At 32.1% G+C, this 22044-nt stretch overlaps 1 protein-coding gene across 1 annotated transcript in view; it reads left to right on the top strand.

The window, feature by feature from the left end:
- Positions 1-10523: 10523 nt before the first annotated feature.
- The window catches only part of LOC126885494 (NFX1-type zinc finger-containing protein 1-like), a gene marked incomplete at its 3' end in the record, with an annotated part of 372388 nt that continues 360867 nt past the window's right edge, over positions 10524-22044 (top strand). The window contains 1 exon segment of the mRNA XM_050652072.1: positions 10524-10760. Within this exon segment, the coding sequence (XP_050508029.1) occupies positions 10715-10760 (46 nt within the window).

The following is a 22044-nucleotide window of genomic DNA, read 5'->3' as shown; positions in this document are numbered from 1 at the left end:
ATTATGTAAGTAAGACTTAAGAAGTTGATGGAATGTCTCAGGAAAACCCACCAAGAAAATCTTTCTAAGAAGTATGACATGGCTAATTTTATCAAAGGCCTTGGAAAAGTCGGTATAGACCACATCAACCTGTCCTCTTCTGTCTAATGTTTCGCATAAATACTGGCTGAAAATTGATAAGTTACTAATTGTTGATCTAGAACTCATGAAGCCATGTTGATGGACAGATATAATATGTTTCGTGCACAGATAAATGCGACTATATAGGATTGTCTCCAAGAGATTTGCGACATTGCATAATATAGATATGGGGGGTCTATAATTACTAATGTTCGCCCGATCCAATTGTTTATGAATTGGACATACTTTTGCTACTTTCCATTTATCTGGAAAAATTGAGGTTTTCAATATTAGATTAAAAATTACTTTCAAAGGCAAAAGCAAAGATGGTAGACAGTCTTTTAATAAAAAGGACGGTATTTTATCCGGACCACTTGTGAACTTGTTTTTCAGTTTTTTACCCGCTTGTATAATTTCTTCTTCTGATATTGGTTCACAACTAATGTCTAAAAGTATGTTGTGATCGAAATTAATAGCAAAGTGCTGATCTTGATTTTCAGGAGGCGAAAATACACTTTGAAAAAAATTTCCAAACGCGTCAACAATAGATTGGGGGTTATCAATTTGTTCATTGTTATAAGACATTCTACCAGGTATTCTTGAAGACTTGTTTTTGTTATGTATAAATGACCAAAAAGACTTAGGTTCATCTCGTAGTGAGTACTGTATCTTTTGTACATAACATTGGTAAGCATTTTTAATTTCTTGCTTAATATTTGACCTAAATCGACTAAATTGGTGATAATAAATAATATTATTTGTAGATTTGAAATTTTTATGAAGTTTTGCTTTTACTTTGATGTGTTTAATTATTTCACTAGTATACCAAACCGGATATTTATGCTTAAAGTTTTTAAAAAGCGGTACATTGGCATCTAGAATTTTATAAAATTTATCATAGAAATGTTGAACTGCAGTATTTACGTCCGTACAATTAATTAAAAAGTGCCAATCAGTTGTTATGAACTCGTTGTACAAAGATATGAAATTAGCTTTTTTATAATTATATGTTTTACTGTTGACATTTGTGTTAATATTATCACATTTTTTACGAAGCACACTCATTATAATGGATAAGGATGGATGGTAGAGATCTTCGTTTACTAATGGCACGTAATCTCTAGAAATAGTACAATTTGTATTACTAATTACTAAGTCAAGCATCCTATTGTAGTTATTTAAGATGTTGTTACATTGCCTCATATTTAAAAAAGCTAATAAATTTTTTACTGAAGCAGCTTTCCTGTCATTTAGATTATTTACTACAAAATTTGGGCAATTAAAATCACCTAGTATAATAAATTTATCAGAGTTTAGTACATCCCAGTTCTCTAGTGCTTCTAAAAAGAGTTCAAACTCATCAACTGTGGTAGATGGTGGAATGTACAAAACCGCTACAAAAAAAGATTTAAAAGCTAGATGACATTTACATACTAAAAAATCAACCTTTGGAAAATTAGTATCAAAATCAGAAGAGTTAACCAGTTCAGATTTAATAGTTCCGTCTACAGCAAGTAACACCTCTCCACCAGTAGAGAGATCTAATTGATTAAATTTACTGCGATATACTTCATATTCACTAGTAAACAGTTCACTCGAATTAACATCTGCTTTTAACCACGTTTCACTGAGTGCAACGATGTTGTATTCACAGTCACTTATATTTGAAATAAAAGAGTCAATCTTGGTGTTGAGACCTCTTACGTTCTGGTAATAAATAGATATATCACAAGTACTGAGGCTGCTGGGGGGACTTAGTTTAAAGGTACCACCTTAGGCATATTGTTGAAGTATTTAATACGGCAGTTTTCTCCGGCATTTGTTCGGTCCGCTAACTCTTGCTTATTTTTTTTTAAATATTCAATCTGCCTTTTGGTACGGTCTGCTGCTATGATGAACTTGTTAAATTGTCTTGATGTTTTCAACTGTTTGGAGTTTTTTTAGAATTTTTGTTACGGTGTATTCATTCTCAAATGCTACTTTTATAGGACGAATCTTATTGTTGGTGAAATAGCCCAATCTATACGATTTAAAGTTAATGTTTAACAAGTCAGGAGCCACTACACCCATAACATCTCTGACAATATTTCCATCCGATTCGTTCTGCTCCGCTATCGATTTTACTTGATCAGGTTCGGGAACATTAAAAATTACAATATTTTTTTTTTTCGTTTTTGCCGCTCAGATATTTCAGAAATCATTTCTTAAAATCAAAGTCTGGCGAATTTAAATTTGTATTTTTTACTTCTTTTAACTCTTTAATTTCGTTCTGCAGTATCAGAATTAGAGCTTTTAATTCCTTTAAATCATTTCCTACCGCTCTACATCCAACACAAGTCCAATCATACCCTTTTCCGCTATTTAAAGTGCGTACCTCGTTAGAGGTAATATCTACACACTACACACGAATGTTTGAATTTATCCTTGCATACGCAACACGTAACCATTAAATGTTCCTCAAATAATTGTTTGCAACACAACAATTGCAAGCGATCCGTGTAGGCATGATGATATTAGAAACAATAAAGTCGGAACGCCAATGGTAACTTATCAGTTAAAAGTAATGAGGCAATAAAAAGAGGATTGCTAGACCGTATTTGTAATTGAGGTTAGCAAATTTGGGCAGAGCAAATTTCAATTAATAGAATTCCTATCTGCATACGAACATTTATAGAGATGAACTAAGTATTTATAAATACCTCTGTAGTCAAAAGCACAATTATTTCCAAATAATTCACTTTAAATCACTAATTTACTACTAACAATGAAATCGATGATGTTTACAGACCAGTGCCGTGAATTCGAATGAAAATTATGGAAAGATATGGAGATGCTGGAGATCAGAGAGCCGTCCCTAAGAGTAGTGGGGGCTACAGAGGTAGGAACCTCAGAAAGCTTCTGGAAGTCACCTTTATGGGGACCCTTACATCGCGCTGGAGGAGTAAGAACGCGGTGACGCAGAAGGTGATAATGAAGGGAGGTGGAAAATCCTACGCCGAGTTGCTCAAGCTAAACAAGAGTAGCGCAGACAAGAAGGAGGGGATAAGCATCAACAGTACTAAGAAGACTAGGGACGGGGACCTAAACCTCGTAGTGGCAGGGAAATAACAGGTCGAGCGCCTGAAGAAGACAATCGTGGCCCACACGGAGGGAAACACAGTAGAAGACGACGGGGGCTATTCGTGCAAGATACGAGAGAGAGAGAGAGAGAGAGAGAGAGAGAGAGAGAGAGAGAGAGAGAGAGAGACTTCATGTCCAGCTGTGCTTCAGATGCCTGCAGTTCGGACATAGTAAAACCGACTGCAAGAAAGAAAACAGGGCGGACTCCTGCTGCAGGCAGTGGACCATCAGGTATGAGAAAGCAGTAGTGAGGCGACTTTTTGCCCCACTTGTAAAGAATTCGATAGAGTCGACAGCTTACAGTGCCCGGAGTATAAAAACTGATTCTGGGAAAGCGGGGCTTCAAAGGAGACCCTGCCACAAGGGATGAGGAAAGGGTGGGTGAAATCACCTAGGACCAGGAAGCAGACTGCTTACGGGTAAGTAAGTTAGAGAGATAAGGACCATCTAATACGAAGTTCCTTCAAATAAATGTGTGAGGGCCGCTCATGGCGTTGTAGAAGCATTCGCACGAAGGGAAGGGTATGACATAATCCTCTTTAAGAAGCCCAATGTAAAGTTGGTCTCTCGACAAAGAATCATTAAAGATAGGAGATCTGATGGGAGAGAGAAATACCTATCAAAATAGATCCACGCCGTGGGGCTTATCGTGTTAAATGACGGCAAGGCACCTACGTTCGTGAGAGGTAATAGTAAATCCTTTTTGGACATCTCGCTAGTTTCAACGTCACTTCTAAACAGGGTCATCATCTGGACTATTTTGGAAGAAGAATCGCTTAGCTTACATAAGTATGTGAGTTTTGAATTAACGAGCAAAAGGAAGAAACGAGAAGATGTGTATATCGATCTAAAGAGATTTTTAAATGAGGAGGTTGTTGTGGATGCTTTTCGCTTGACTGGTCAGAGATGCGAGGCTGTGAGTAACATAAAAAACTGGGTGCCATTTTCGAGCTATGTCTGTTGAATCTTGTATAGGAAGCTCGGAAATCAGCTCGAAAATTCGCTAGAAAATTTAAACCGAATATAACAAAATTCATTTCGGCAACGTTGTGTGAATACGAAGTCCTCTGATATCAACAAAACCGTAATTTGGTCCAGACAAATTAATATATTTTTTTACCAACAAAAATTTTTTTGTTCTTAAAAGTAAAAAAAGTTAAATGTCTCTTGCTTAATAATTTACCCTCTAATAATTTTAACTGTACTAATATGCAAGTTGATTAATAATTTTTTATTTTATTTATTTTATTTATTTTTATTTATTTAGTACCCAAATAACAGTACTTTGGTACTACCAATTACAATCTGGGTTAGTGTATTAAGCGTATTAGTAAATTTACCGTTTACAGATCAAAAACATAACAACAAAACAGTATAAAATACATAGACTACATAAACGCCGTTTATATGTAAGTGTGTGAAAAAACTCAAAATGAGAAAAACACACTCACATACGAACAACGACGAACAAAAACTTATAAAGTAATTAAAGAAAAACAGAAAATACATAGTATGTAAAACAATTAAATACAAAAATACAGAATAAATATATAATATAACAGCAAGATGTTAAAAAGTGACTGGTTGCAACCTAATATCGTTAGCAGTATTCTTAATGATGCGTAAATTAGAATTGAAGATGTCAAAGAGATCAGAGTTCGCATTGTAGTGAGCTTGCATTTGTACTAGAGGTGACTGCACCAAAATATTTGATCTGGCTCTGTTAACATAAAACGTTTGTGAAGTACGAGAAGCAACACGTGGTACGTGGAGATTAAGAAGTTGCAATAACTCAGGAGTATTTACTTGATTGTTAATAATTTTAAATAAAAACCATAAAGATTGAGTTATTCTACGACGCTGAAGACTTTGCATCTTAAATTTATCGAGAAGTAGCTCTTCAGAAAATCCCCTAGCAGGATAAATGCCAGTGGATTTAAAGTGCATACTTTTTAAAAACCGCCTCTGTACTGATTCCAAAACAGTTGTGTGATTTTGATAAATTGGAGACCAAACTATCGATGCATAATCGAGTTTGGGGAGAACAAGAGATGAATATAAAAATTTGCAAGTGTCAATATCGGTAAGTTCTTTCGCATTTCGTAAAATGAAACCTAGAGTACTAAACGCACCCGCAACGATATTAGTGATGTGTGGAACAAATGATAGTCTGCAGTCAAATATGACCCCCAGGTCCTTAACAGAGCTGGGGCGACAAATGGAAGTATTATGTATATGATAATCATAGTGTGTTGGAGAAGGGCTTCTAAAAAGACATAACATTACATTTAGACGCATTTAGCTGCAAACAATTAGTGTCACACCCTATACTGATTTTATTTAAATTTTCTTGAAGTCTAATGCAATCGGAGGGTGACTAAATTTCAAAAAATAATTTTAAATCGTCCGCATAAATTAGTGAATGAACATCTAGGTCATCAACAATATCATTAACGAATATCACAAACAATAGCGGCCCTACAATTGAACCTTGAGGTACTCCGGATAACTGAGGAAAAGTGGTTGATTTAAAACCTCTAATTTGTGTATATTGCCATCGATCTGTAAAATAAGAGTTAAATAATTGTAACAGCGTAGGTGTGATTGAAATAGAACTGAGCTTATTCAGTAGAATTTTATGACTTAAGCGGTCAAAAGCTTTGGAAAAGTCAGTGTATATGACGTCGACTTGAGCATTTCTGTCTAATGCTTCACACAGGAATTGAGTGATATTAACAAGATTTGTTAAAGTAGATTTACCACTGATAAATCCGTGCTGTTGGGGAACTATGAATGGTGAAATGTGGGTGTAAAGGTGTTTATTTATACTGATGTGATCTTGATTATTGATATGAGATAATATTCTTATATGTTACTTAATTTAATCAATGTATTAATACTAATCCAATTAATTAACCAGATCACATATCAATATGTTTTCAATCTCAGGGCGAATTATAAATTAATTACTTACTTCCGTGGCTTCTAAATATTTCTTAATGGTTCCTAATCGGGATAGAAAAGAAAAGAGTAAAAAAAAATACACATATGGGTTACAATTATAATCAAAATATTTTTTATTTTATTTTAAAAGGCAACCAATGCTTAATATTTGCTATTTCTTATTATTCTTAAACATAACATTTACAAATGGGAATCTTATTTCCTTTTGGTTTTCAATTGAAAGTTTTTATTAACATTTAACTATTAGGAGTTATTAGGAACAACTCTATTTAAGTTTGATGAAGCTTTTCTGATATTATTGATTATGTTATTCAATTTTTTATGTGGAATTTAATACGAAAAACCCATACATTCATGTCCAAACAAATGAGACTGACCTTTTCCTGGTGAACTGAAAATGTCCTCACACAAAACCCTTTCCTGCTATCCTTGGCTGCGATCAAACCTCGTCCTGGCTTCCAGTGATGTTCTCCTTTGAAAAACTAGCTCGAATAGCTCTCGTTCCTGCTTTTGTCGTGATGCTGTGTTCTACCTTTTTCGAAACTGCTATCAGCTACCGGGACACTCTGGGCTCAAGGAGGTTCTTTTACTCTCGACCTGGCCTACTTCTCGTTCCACGATAGATACTCCACACTCACGGAACTACACCGGCTTTCTCACTCCTCGAACACTACCGTCTACTACTCGACTTCACTTCTCGACAGCTCAAAACATTCTGCTCTCACTTTGTCATTCATTCCCCTACTTTCTAAATATCCCTTCCAAATTCACAAATCAATCTTCCACCACCAACTCTCATTCGTAATATTCCTCAAAACCAATTTTTAATCTTTCTAAATATGCTTAATGGATTTCAAAAGAAAATATTTAATTCCCATTCTAAAATACTTTCTAACTATTTACAAATTTTAATGACCTATTCTCTCTTTCAAATGAGCCTTATTTAGCATAGGCTAATGATCGAAACCTTCCGCGAAAAACGATAATGAACTATCATCTATTTCACTGAGTTTTATTTAGCATAGGCTAATGATCGACCTTCCGCGAAGAAACGATAATGGTACGCGTCATTCACTTTGTTTATTCTAAGCACATTGTTCCGAGTTTCGTACGCTTATTCTAATCACTTCTTAAAATTACATATAACAATTTGTTGTATACAGGTTGTTTTAAATTTATATGCCCGTGGTTGAGAAAATTGAAAATATTTTATATTGAATTGAATTTTGTTTATAATTATCAAAATTTAATTTTCATATCAAATAGAAATATAACAATACATATCTCGAAAATTTTACTAAAGTTGGATATGATAGCAATAGGCCTATAGTTTTGGATAGAAGTTCGATTTTCTTTCTTAAACACAGGGACAATTTTAGAAACTTTCCATTGTGTGGGAAAGACCGAACTGGATAATATGCAGTTAAATAAAGTACACAGAGGAGTTGAAAATACGTGGGCACAATCTTTTATGAGAAATGCAGGAATATTATCTGGTCCCATCGTCATGTTCGGCTTAATCTTCCTTATGGCCTCTAGCTCTATATTATTATACGACATAGTTTCAGGAATAGAACAATTTGTTTTCTTGGAGTTTATGAACGACCAAAAGCTACGAGGATCTTGTTTAATATTGAGTTCTAGTTGAGACACATAACGCTTGTATATTATTTGATTAAAGTATTTGAATTCTGAACGAATTCTCTTGAATTCAGTGTAATTTTGAATATTACGAGATTTTTTGTACGCGTTCCAAGCTCTATTTTTAGTATTCAGAAGATTAATCAGATCACCATTGAACCAAATCGGATAACGTTTAGTTTGCTTCTTTTTAAGAGGAATATGTTTAGAGAAGATGCTGTGAATATACTGATAAAAGGCGTTAGGTTGCTGTTGATATCAAGATCAGTGGAAAGAAAAGACCAGTCAGATAAATAGAATTCATTATAAAGTTCTATAAAGTTGGCTCTCTTAAAGTTAAAATTCTGCTTACTGTCGATTTTGATTTCATTAGATTCTTTTTTAATACTAAAATCAATGATGAGCGCTGGATGATGGTTATCCATGGGAACAACATAGTCAATTGCCTGATATACGTTACAAAATATTTTAGAAATTACCAAATCTAGGATTCGTTCATTATGATTAACTACATGATTATATTGCGATAGATTAAAGAAATTTGCAACATTCTGCACGGCCACTGATTTACCGGTAGTAATGCCTTGAGTATATTCCGGTATATTAAAATCACCCAAGACTAATACTGTTTCGTTAAAAAGACATTCAACTGTTTCTAAACACTCTAGGAATAATTCTAGTTCAGCTAGAGGTGTTTGCGGAGGTATATATACTAACACGAGATAAAAAACTATTTTCTTTGATACAACTTTGCTTATGACTACATCAATTAATTTGACTTCAGCAATAGCAGCACATATAGAGTAGACATCAATAGGAATAACATTTATTACTGCTTTATTAACTGCTAATAGTACACCTCCACCTCTAGTTGTCCCAGTGGCTAAAAAATCCCGATCTGAACGAATCACAGTAAACAATTCAGGATCAAAAAGTTCCGAATCATACACACTAGAATTTAACCAAGTTTCAGTGAACGCAAAAATTGACTAATCTAGACTAATGACTAATACTAAAGTAATGACTAATCTAGACGATTAATGGGATGTTAAAATATCGGCAAGCTCTTATCTTTAAAAACGGCGTATCGAATTTCTTAAACATTTATACTAAACATTGATATGACCTCTTTTTGCGTATTCTGACAAAGTTCCGTTTTTTACTAAACCCACTTGCTTCATTATGTATGATTCTAGGGTGCAACAATCCTATATGTATAATGCAGTAGTTATGGATGGAGCCCAGAAAACTGCACTCCTATATTTTAGGCCAATTGTGAGATGTAAGACTCTTATATTATAATAGAAATAGCGGATATTGATACGAAAGGCGCCTGCATCATAAAAATGGTCTTCCATGGCATCGCGTTTGAGTTATTTGATTATCTGATACCTGATACAAGTTGACAAATTGTATTTTGTTGTACCCACTGGCTTCATTATTTAGGATTCTGGGGCGCACCAATCCTATATGTATAATGTAGTTATGGAGCTCAGAAAACTACACCTGTATAATATATTATAGGCCAATTGTGGAATGTAACACTGTTCGTATCAAGTATCAGATAATCAAATAGCTTGGCTTAGATGCAACGCACAGCGCCCTCGAAGACCATTTTTATAATAGACACAGCGGAAATCCTACGAAAGGCGCCCGAATCGTAAGAATTGCCTTCGAGGGCGCCGCGCGTCGCATCTAAGCTATAGTAGAAACAGCGGTTATTGATACCTACGAAAGGCGCCCGAATCGTAAAAATGGTCTTCGAAGGCGCCGCACGTCGTATCTAAGCTATTTATTATATAGAAACAGCGGATATTGATACCTGCGAATTGCACCCGAATAGTAAAAATTAAAAATGGTCTTCGAGGGCGCCGCGCGTCGTATCTAAGCTATCGATTATAATAGAAACAGCGGAGATTGATACCTACGAAAGGCAGCCGAATCGTAAAAATGGTCTTCGACGGCGCCGCGCGTCGGTTCTAAGCTATTTGGTTATTTGGTACCTGCGTACCTGATACAAGTTGTATTTAGTTGTACCCACTGGCTTCATTATATCGGTTTCTGTAGTAGTTTAAGTTTCTGTTTCTTCATTAAGTAAAAACATTTTTTAGAGGAATGGTACCTGCATCATCTTTGTGTAAAGGTTCAAAAAACATTTTTCATTTTTCTTCAGCTTTAAATTTTTTTAATGGATAGATACTAACGAAAGCAAAAGACGGGCCGGTGGGCCAGTCCGCGTTTGGATTTTAAGATACTCTATATAAAAACTAAATATAAAGAGCTATTTTTAAAAGTGCTTGATCAAGTGATTCCCCTGAGCGAGTTTTCAATTCCGGTAACGGAACACTATATAGTATACTTCATTCTTAGTAACATTGTACGTTAGAATTATCGTGTGGCTAAATAATTTATATGTAGTATGATTACTTACGACTTACACACATTTATTTAGCTACACGACACGCTTCATAAAATAACTCGTATTCATATACTGGTTTTATTACTTACTAGTTAATCTTATTTAGTTAAAAATACTCGTTTAAAATTATTTTGTTATTGTTTATACATACTAATCAATAAACCAATAAAAATTTCACATCACCAGCAAATATCTCAGAATGAGGTGTGAAAGAAAACTGACGTATAATTAAAATTAACTCGATATCAGAATCAGATATCAGTTAAAAGTTGAAAGTATTTAACACATTATACATCGGCATTTTTCAATGCTCAAGCTCAGTTCAGTGTGTACTAGGAACATCGGAATTATTACCAATTATTGTGTTTTTGCTATTGCTATTACCTATATTAACTTTTTTTGCAAGTAATAAGTACTGTATTTGTCTAAAAAGTTACTGTTGGTTCCAACATGAAAAAGATTGGGAACGAGAATAGTGAGAATGAAGAAGGGAAGGGTAAGTTTTTTGATATCAGGTTTAAATTGTCTTTTCACTTAAAGTTTTACATTACATTATCAAAAAGTTTAATGGTAGGCTTTTAAAATGATGCCTGGAATATCACAGTCTTTAAAAATTGATTGTCATTCTTTTCTATTTTCAGCCTTCATCTTGAAAAAAATTAGTAAACGTGGCTTGCATGTCTTAAGATAACGATTTTGCAATTTTTATAGTCTTAGTGTAACTTATTGATTCTCTACCAAGAATCAAGAATGATTTCGATTACATACACTGCAACTGCAGTCTTATCTATAGGGCTTTTCATCGATTGTCATTTGTTTCGAGCTTCTGTCATATTTTGTATAATCTGTGTATAATATTAATATACACGGATTATACGACATTTGACAGAAGCTCGAAACAAATGACTGTGAATGAAAAGCCCTATTAGCATGACGAACCACCGCTCAGCTAAATAGTGTTCAACTAAAAAAAAAAACGGTTTTATTGCACAACAGTTTAATAAAACTGGGTTGCGGACTTTTCCCCAACTCTACTCTACCTTATCGGCAGAGTCTACGAGAAGTGTACGGTAAATTGAAGCTGTAATTACAAAGAAAGAAATATGTATGTCTTTGTACTCACTTTATAACGCTCAAAAAATAACGGGTTTTGGATTTCAATGCATATTTTTTTTATAATTCTCGTATCAAAGTTACGCATGAAGTTAGTCGTTATGTTAAGTTAGACCCGCCCAAAATAGTGACAACTCTACCTTATCGACAATAAGTCTACAAGAAGTGCAGGGTAAATTGAAAAAACAAGTTATGTATGTCTTTGTAGCTTTGTATTTACTCACTTTATAATGCTAAAAAAATTACGGGATCTGGATTTCAATGCATATTTTTTTATAATTCTCGTATTAAAGTTGGGCGTGAAGTTAGGCGTGTATTGATTTCGTGTTAGGACGACAGTATTCTCAGTAATATGTGATTACATTTATCTTTCTTTTTGCAGTATTTTTTGTTTAATGTTGTTACTTGTATTTAAAATTACATCATTAAAAAGTATAAGGTATAAAAGTATGTTAACCAGATAATAACAATATTATATTTATTCTGTACTCAAAGAACCACTTTTGATAAATAATATTTCGTAAATTTTTCGTTATTTTTTCTGTATAGTGTCACAACTCAAAAGAATTTTTTTTTTAATATTTTTATCAGAATTAATACACTACACAGTAGAGCTTCAAAAACCTTTGTAACTGAGTAAAATAGTTAGTACAACATGTACTAATTTTAACAGTTTTTGAATTAAACCCGGAAAAGTTCTAGCACAAATTTTAAACGACTTTTTCTCGATACTTTGCTTTTTTGACTTATGACACTTTTTGAGCGGAGGTGCGATGTATAACTTTTATTTTTATATACAGTATGTATGTCCCTGTAAATTGGAACCATATGGAAAACTTTTTTTTTCTTCAAACGTCAAATAATGATGACATTACTTATCTAACTTGATCCTGTCAAAGTTTGATGTCTCCGCCGGCAGCAGTTTTTTTTTCCATTTCTTTACGGCGGAGGGAAAAATGTTGTCATGGCAACAATATGAAACATGTCACAAAGCAACAATACAAATGTCATTAACAACAATTAAACATCATTTTTATTTATAGTAATATTAAAAGTACAATTAGTTAATGAGGCCTTTTCAAAATTGAAACCATGCAAAAATGTTCCCGACTCTTGATACGCATTGGTAATTGTTGATGATACTGATGGTCGAGCACAACTTTCAGCAATCATTCCCGATGTTGGCGAATCATGAGAGTTTAAAATTTTTTGAGCATTATCGTTCTTATTTCTTATTGAATCCTTTATATATCCTTCGGCAACCGTGCTTGATTTCCAGCCCCCATGTCGTTTGAGGCATTCTAGATTTCCGCCTCCATCAATTAAAAGTGTTGCTGAAGTTCGTCGTAAAGAGTGACCCGTGTATGCGCTTGCATCGTTTAAATTTAAATAACTAGCTACTTTTTGGGCTACTGCGCTGATCGAATGTATTCCCATGACGCTTCGGTAACACTTTCCATTTTGGTACTTGATAAAAAATCGGTTTTCTGTGAAATTTTCAGGCCGCAGTGATGCATACTTTTTATACAGTTTAATGTAGTTTTGACCAATTATCGTAAAATATCTAATTTGTCGTGTTTTACTGTCTGGGATTTTGATAATTATTACATTTTCTTTATCCTCAATGTCCACAGTCTTCATTTTTACCATTTCGTCGCATCGACAGGCGCCGGTAACCCCAATTAACAAAACAATCTGAAATATTTTTATAATTTAGTAGAGTATACTACATGCTTTGCAATATATTTTTTTTTACCTTTAATCCTAAATACAACTTATCTGGCGCTTCAAACAAAAATTTATCAAACTCGTCTTTAGTGAAAACTTTAGACTTCTTTGCAGTATATCCTTCGCTTGTCTTTTTCAGAAAGGCACGTAACTTTAAAAATTTGCTTATATCCACATTTTTTCTAATAACTAACTCGGATTTTATCATAGAGTATCGTGACCACATTGTAGAAGATTTCCAATTATTTTCATTTTCCATTATATTAAAATATGCCAGTAAAACGTCTTCGGTAACTTGCCGTACTCCTCTTGTATCGCACCACTCTTGGAAGTGCTTGTACGCTAACCGATACTTTATTCCGGACTTGGAGGGCCCCAAACGTGCTACTGCATCATTAGCCGAGGACTCAATTTCGTTTAGGTTTTCCATTTTCGCACTAAATTTGCGCTTGCGGTTGCAACAACAATAAGCTGTCTTTAATAATTGCAAACAACTGTCAAACAACTGTAACCAGGGAGACGCAAATGCCACCAACGACTTAATTATTTTAATTTCTAACATCTAGACGACTTTGATAGTTGTCACAGTTAATTTCCAGTAAAAATAGCGTATGAATTGTACTATTTATGGTTGAAAATTGCTACGTTTGAAGAAAAAATAGTATACTTTATGCGGCAAAGAAGTGACTTTTCTTGACTTGCCCTCTATTACGCGCCTCACTTCGTTCGGCGCGTAATATCGGGCGCGTCAAGAAAAGTCATGCTTCTCCGCCTCATAAAAAGTAATATACTATTATTATTAATTTTACGAAAAAAGTTATTCTTCATAAAAAGTTCTGCATTGTCTAAAAGCTAAGATTCAACCATCATATTATATCAAATTTTATGAATATTATACCAGGTACCTATGTCAAAAAAAATGAATTTCCCTCAATAGTAAAGTAGCTTTATTTTTCACAATATTGAAAATTGTTATTAGGAAAAGTTGTTTGAAATTAAGAACTATATAAGTACTAATATGTAATTACATCGTTCTAATTGAATTTTTTTTTTAATTTTATGGATACCTAACCAACATTATTTCAAGTTATTTCAATAATTATGATAACCCTTTTATTATTAATTTTACGAAAAGAAAGTTATTTTTCATAAAAAGTTCTGCATGGTCTAAAACCTAAAACACATCCATCTTATATCAAATTTTATCAATTTTATACAAGGTATGTCAAAAAAGATGAATTTCTATCAAGAGTAAAAGTAACTTTATAGTTCAGCAAATTTCAATTAGAAGGATGTAATTACATATTGGAACATAGTTTTTAATTCTAAACAACTTTTCCGGATCACAATTTTCGATATTGTGAAAAATAAACGTATTTTATTTATGTTGTTCTGAAGCTATTTCCTTGTGGCATTTTTCCCATATATGGGAAATAAGCCACAATTAAATTGAAAAAATAATTTTATTAACGTTTCGACGTCCAAATCGGGTGTCGTTGTCAAAATACAAATGCTACTAAATTAAACAAAAATGTTGTTGCTAAGTAAAAAAATTCTAATAATTTATTTAATATGACTCATTTATATTGGAAATTCAGACGTATCTTATACATTTAAAAGTAGAAGACTTTAAAATGATATCGCCAATATTTATGAGTTGCGTTCCTGGGACGACTTTACTAAAAGATAGTTCATTCGATTACATGAAATCAATCCCAACTCAAGAATATCCGTCATAAAAAAATCATAGCATGTGATCTGTCTTTAAAAAGACAACCAAATGCAAGGATGAGAGTACAATTCTCGCGTTAGAGATTCCATAGTAAATCACGAGGGAAAACCAGGAAAAACCTCGTAATACTATACCGACATCGTAAGTATTTGGTCTTATATTTAATTTACTTTCAAAAACTAATACCAAATTCTGACCTTAATATGTTTAAATTATAAATAATATTAATAATACATAGATATACAATAAGTAATACTAAAATATAAAATATGTACTAACTCGATATGTTATTGACTTACTAATCGTGGTATTTTCTTTATATTGACTTCCTCTTTCAGTACGGGTAACCACATCCTACTGCATTCTACCGAGGAATTTGCGACACAATTGGTTTCATTTAGCATAATTAGAGCTGCTTCTTTGATTCTTCTCTTTTTACTATCTGATTCTTTCAGGACTGTACTTGAATCTCTCCACTGAATTCATGTTCATTATCCCATGCATGTTGACATATTTGAGATCTATCAAATTCTCTATTTTTAATATTCTTGAGTTGGGATTGATTTCATGTAATCGAATGAACTATCGTTTAGTAAAGACAGATTAAATAAATTATTAGAAGAATTTTTTTACTTAGCAACAACATTTTTGTTTAATTTAGTAGTATTTTGTATTTTGACAACGACACCCGATTTGGGCGTCGAAACGTTAATAAAATTATTTTTTCAATTTAATTGTGGCTTATTCCTTATTACCCATATAAATAGTTAATCGTATTTTATTTACTCTCGAGCGAAATTCATATTTTTTGACATACATCGTATAAAATTGATAAAATTTGATATAAAATGGTTGTACATTAGGTTTTAGACCATGTAGAACATTTTAAAACTTATTTTTGTCAAATTAATAATAAAAGAGTTATCATACCTAATTGAAAATAATATTAATTATCCATAATTTAAGAAAAAATTTCATTTTTTTCAATTAGAAGGATGTAATTGCATATTAGAATTTAGTTCTTTATTCCGAACAACTTTTCATAATAACAATTTTTAATATTGCTATTGCAAAAATAAAGCTACTTTACTCTTGAGCGAAATTCGTATTTTTTTACATACCTCGTATAATACTCATAAAATTTGATATCTGATGGTTGAATCTTACGTTTTACACCATGCAGAGCTTTTTATGAAGAATAACTTTTTTTTCGTAAATTTAATAATAAAATGGTTTTCCATATGGTTTTAACTTACAGGGACATAATACTGTATATAATTTTATTGTATATTGTAGTTCTATTGCATGGAAAATTGAAAACATTTATGTAACTCAATCAGTCACAGGAAATATAAGGTATACGCTCTGAGCTTCGCTGGTGGCGCTACTAGCGGATTACTGGAATTATATTTCACCGGTAATTTTTAAATTTATTATTTAATTGTTATCGCTTAACATTTACAACGCAAAAAATTAATTAAATTGTAATCGATTTTTTTAAGATTTTGCTAATCATTTTGACGTTCTATTGATAAAATATGAATTTCTTACTTCGGATACTTTCACAATTATCGTGTAGATGGCGGTAAGATTTTTAGATTAAATTATAATTACATATTACGGAACATTAAAAAAACTTAAATTCAGTATTTAAAACGCAAGTATATTTAAGGTAAAAATATATACCACAGCTTTGACCAACTAATATTTTTTATAATTAATGTTTTTAATTTTAATTTTACATTAATCACTTTGACATTTATGTCAAATTTCCGGTAAACGTTTACAGACTTGCCACTACTGGCGCTCGAGAATTTGTAAATATCCCCTCTACGTACGAGCTCACAGCGGATAAGGCACCCGCCTGCAATAGTGCAGGTGTCCTTTGGGTTTTTTTAATTAGTATTTTGTATAATAACAGCAGAAAAAAGATCATTTTGGAGCCCTCGCAACAGGAGAGCTCGCCTGCAGTGCATCCCTTGCAGGCCCGTCGCGTCATCGCCTACCCTATTCAAACCTATAGGGGAGTCATGGAGTCAAGATAGAACGAAAACATGCATTGTTTCGGAATAATTCAAACAAGCTTATATTTTTCTAAAACCTTTTTTCTTAGTTTTAAAGTAAAAAGTTCTACTCACTGATTTTGCCGCTAATTGTTTATTAATTGTTTAAACAATAACAATTGTTTTGTATAAATAATTTTAAAAATATCGTTGAATTCATCATTTTACTTTGATCAAATATGTTTATATTTTGTTTTTGATTATGCTGAATCCGAATATGTCATTACAATTTGAAAACTCTTATACAGAAGCTCTTATACAGTATGTCTGCGTAGCTAGGAACCATATGGGAAACTTTTCAACGAATCGTTTATAAATTCGCAAAGTCTGTGCGTTAGTGCGTTGCCGCTCCTGCAATACTTAGAGCAGATTTATCGATGGATTCCTATGTAGTTTTGTCTTCTGAATCCAAAGCTGAAAACGGCATTTTGATATCTCTAACTGTCTTCGAGATAATCGACCTCAAAATCTAAAATGTGACGTCACAATCCTTTCATTTTCTGCCGACAGACTAAACGTCACCTGAAATCGTTGCTATTGGGACCGTGCAAGTTCGGCAAAGCGACCTCTATTTCTACACTCTGTACTTTTATTCGCACTTTTAATTATATTGGCCAATTATATTAGTCCTGGTTGCTGGATAATTGTCAAGACCATAGTCCAAAAAAATAATAAGAAGAAAAAAATAAGATGCAGGTTATGTTTAGCAAACGTAAACAATTGTATGTAGTAAATAAAATCCGTTATTAAAATGCAGTATTGCAAGCAAAATACAATTAATTAAATTTATCTTTATATAATAATTGCATATCATATCAATATTGTGGAGCAATATATAATTTTTCTAAGTCAATGACAGAAGGTATGAAATATACGTCAATTTGACAATTTCAATTGACAATATGAATTATTTAAGATAGTTGCAATATTTCTCCGCGACTCGCGCACGGTCGTTTCTCGTTTCTCGTTTCCCTTTCCAAGTACTTGCACACCGCGAATAGTATTTTTACTACAAAAGCGATATTACGTAGGTCAAAATTTTTGACGTAAGAGAACTGCCAAAACATTAGAATGTGACTTTTCATTATTGCCATGTTTATAATAAACATGTTAATAATGAAAAGTCACATTCTAATGTTTTGTCCGTTCTCTTACGTCAAAAATTTTACCTACCTACGTAATATCGCTTTTGTAGTAAAAATACTATTCTTTTTCTCATGATCATCTTTCAGTGCGTCACAGTTTTTCGATTTCTCTCTAACGCATTAAATTGTATGTGACAGAAAAAAAGGCACGTCTGGGAATACTTCGGTAATTATTCTAGTTCGGTGATTATTCTAGTTGTCGATAGATGGCGCCATAATCAAAAAAGAATTATTTATTAAATAAAATAATAATATTATCAATATAATCTGTACAATTTATAAGACTATACAAATGAAAGAAAATACCATTTTATAAATGCAATAGACACAATTGATTTGGTTTTATTCCAAATTGAAAATAAAATTTGACAACTGTCAGATTTAACTAAAATGTCACGTTAGAATAAATGTCATAAATGTGTATTATCACGGACTTACCTTTTTTTCTATAATTTGTGACGCACTGAAAAATGTTCATGAAAAGGAGAATATAGTATAGTATTTTTACTACAAAAACGTTATTACGTAGGTCAAAATTTTTGACGTAAGAGAACTGTCAAAACATTAGAATGTGACTTTTCATTATTGCTATGTTTATTATAAACACGGCAATAATGAAAAGTCACATTCTAATGTTTTGACAGTTCTCTTACGTCAAAAATTTTGACCTACGTAATAACGTTTTTGTAGTAAAAATACTATATGTAAGTTGGCTAGTTTTTTTATCTGAATTTGTTAAGCACAGCATAGGTTATTTACATTTGAGTTTGACACTTCGTGAATGTCAAACTAAATCTTAAATTAAGTATTAATAAAATTTCAGTGACATTTGATAGTGAATTTAATTACAGTAAACCATCTCTTAACGGACACCTCTCTTCGCCGGACAACTCCTCTGTACGGACGATTTTTAGAATAAAAATCATTCGGCAATATGTGAACTTTACTCTGGGCTAATTAGCAAAATTCATGGAAAAGTTATTTACCAGCAATTTTATTGCTGGAATCGCATTATAAGATCCTATATATTAATAATATAGGTATGCAAAGTCCGCAGATAGTGTGCTACTTTTTTTATAAACAAAATGGCGCCGACAAATCGTATTTTTTTCAAATATTGCTCTATAACTCCGAAGATTTTAACTTTACAACAAAAATAACCAAATAAAAATTCACCGCAATTAAATTTTGCATAGAGGCAGGCAAGCTTTTCCCGATTTGCTCCGACGAAAATTTTTCTCGGAAAATGTGGGTTTTCCCAACAAAATCTCGAATTTTCAAATAAATTTTTTGGGCCAGTAATTGTTTATCAGTAAGTATATAGCTTGGTGAAATAAAAGCTTTCTTGGTATAGATTATAAATTCAGAAGCCGGTGAAAATGAAACGAATATTTTAGCAACAATTCAATTGTTAATTAACAATTTACAGTCGCAATAACAACCAAAATAATCATGAGACATTGATCAAACTTAGAAAGATTATAAAGGTATTTGTCGACAAAATATAAATTTTTTCATTTTTTTTGCATAATCTTTAAATGTTTAAAAAAATTGTTCTAATTTTAAAAAATACTTAAAATGCTTATTTCATTTCATAGGTCTTGAAAATGAATGCTTTAAAAAAAATTTACAACCATTTGCACAAACATTATGAAACAGCAAAATAAATATACGATTACTCCGTTGTTTATAATTTGTTTTAATTGTTTCAAAGCTTAAATGTGAGTCTATGGTACAAACTAATTACTCACAAAGAATGTCAAAAATTAGTGCAATGGTTATATTTTAATCAAAGATTAAAAATACTTTTTTTTGTAATTTTTAGCGCAAAAGTAGGCCTGATACAGAGTCGGAGCTAAAATGTTCACTCGAAGCGACTGACACGCAGCATACATTATTTATTAAAAGTGTACGTTGCGCGGACGGTCGTCGCTCCGAGTGAAAATTTTAGCTACAGTACTGTATTAGTCGACTTTCACGCGTGTAAATTACAAAAAAATATATTTACAATTTTTAATTAAAATATAACCATTAAACTGATAATCGATATTTTTTTGTAAATAATTAGCTTGTACTTTAAACTCACTTCTACGCTTTGAAAGAATTAAAATAAATTAAAAACACCATAGTAATCGTATGTTTATTTTTCTGTTTCATAACTTTTTTACAAATGGTTGCAAAAAAGTTTTAAAGCATTCATTCTCAAGATATTTGAAATGCGCATTTTAGCTATTTTTTGAAATTATAATATAATAAAAACCTTCTGAGAAACGTTAATTTGTTTATAACTATTTTTTTAAACATTTAAAGATTTTGCAGAAAAATAAAAAAATTATATTTTGTCGACAAAATGTTAAATAGGCATCTCATCTTTATAAGATTTCAAAGTATGATCAGTGTATCATAATTATTTTGGTTATTATTGCGACCCTAAATTATGAATTAACAATTGAATTGTTGCTAAAATATTAGTTTAATTTTCACCAGCTTCTGGAACTATAATCTAAACCAAGAAGCCTTTTAAGTCACCAAATTATTTAATTATTGGTAGATAATTACTTATCTAAAACTTTCTTTGAAAATTAAAGATTTTGTTGGGAAAACCCGCATTTTCCGAGGAAAATTTTCGTCGGAGCAGATCGGGAAAAACACGTCTCTATGCAGAATTTAATGGCGGTTAATTTTTATTTGGGTGTTTTTGTTGTAAAGTTAAAATCTTCGGAGTTATAGAGCAATAATTGAAAAAAACACGATTTTCGGGCGCCATTTTGTTTATAAAAAAAGTAGCATACTATCCGAGGACTTTGCATACCTATATTATTAATATATAGGATCTCATAATTCGATTCCAGCAATAAAATTTCTGGTAAATAACTTTTCCCAAAAATGGCCTATTCTCCGATAATCAGTCCAGACTACTTGTACTATTTAACTCCCTTCAACGGACACTCTAAACAACGGACGCGGACAGTATATATTGGTGCAAATGCGGACAGTAAATATTATAATAAAAATTTTTATTCAAATATTTTACATTAGGTATATTATGTTATAGAACTAGATACCTAGATTTATTATTTCAAATCAATACAGATGTCCGTTTTACTTCTCGTATTTTCAAAGGTCGTAAAATATTAAATGCGCATTCGGTATGTTAAAATCAAAATTTCATGTGCTTGAAGACCGATTGTGTGTAACAAAGAATCTACAATTTCAATAGTAAACACTGCATATTAGTGGAGTCACTGAAGGTTTTCACCTTCGATTTCGTTGAACCTTCATCGATTTTCATGAAAATTGGTAAGTAGTTAGAAGATACTTCAAGGAACAAAGGTGACATGATGTTAACTTGCGCTTTTACCCTGGGGGTGGTTGCCACCCCTTCTTGGGGGTGAAATTTTTTTATTAAAAATAATATCAGAAATCGATAGAGGGGCAACTTCTAAGCAAAATTTGTTATATAAAGTTATTAACATAAATCAATACTTTTTGAGTTATTAAATATCAAAGATTTTATTTTTTCTTAAAAAAAAATGCATGTTTTAAAGCTGTTTTTCACGTATTACTCAAAAACTATAAGCTTTTGTAAAAAAGCTATTACCAAAATAAAAGATAATAAAAAATTTAATACACTCCCTACTTAAAGAACTAAACTAATGTTATTTTAAAGTGAGTTATGGGTAATTGAATGTATATTTTTTTCGACGAGTACTCAAATCTAAGTATTCAAGCTTACATAACGGGAAAACGATGCATTTTATAGAATATACTTGTTAAGCACTTGTCAAAGTACTTCGGAATACCTATCAAATGAGCTTCAGTAGAAGTTAATAGCATCAAAATTAAGCAAGTTATGATGAAAATAAGAGAACCCTTTCGATTTTTTTAGGAAAAAGTTAAAAACTAAACATACGCCAATTCCGCAAAAATTAAAATTTGTAGTAATCCTCACAAGAATTTGTTTATGTTATCATAGTTAATTATTTCAACAAATTTGAC

The sequence above is a fragment of the Diabrotica virgifera genome, chromosome 5 (genome assembly GCF_917563875.1).
Source record: "Diabrotica virgifera virgifera chromosome 5, PGI_DIABVI_V3a".
Classification (NCBI taxonomy): Eukaryota; Metazoa; Arthropoda; class Insecta; order Coleoptera; family Chrysomelidae; genus Diabrotica; species Diabrotica virgifera.
This window is presented reverse-complemented; position numbering and strand designations above follow the sequence as displayed.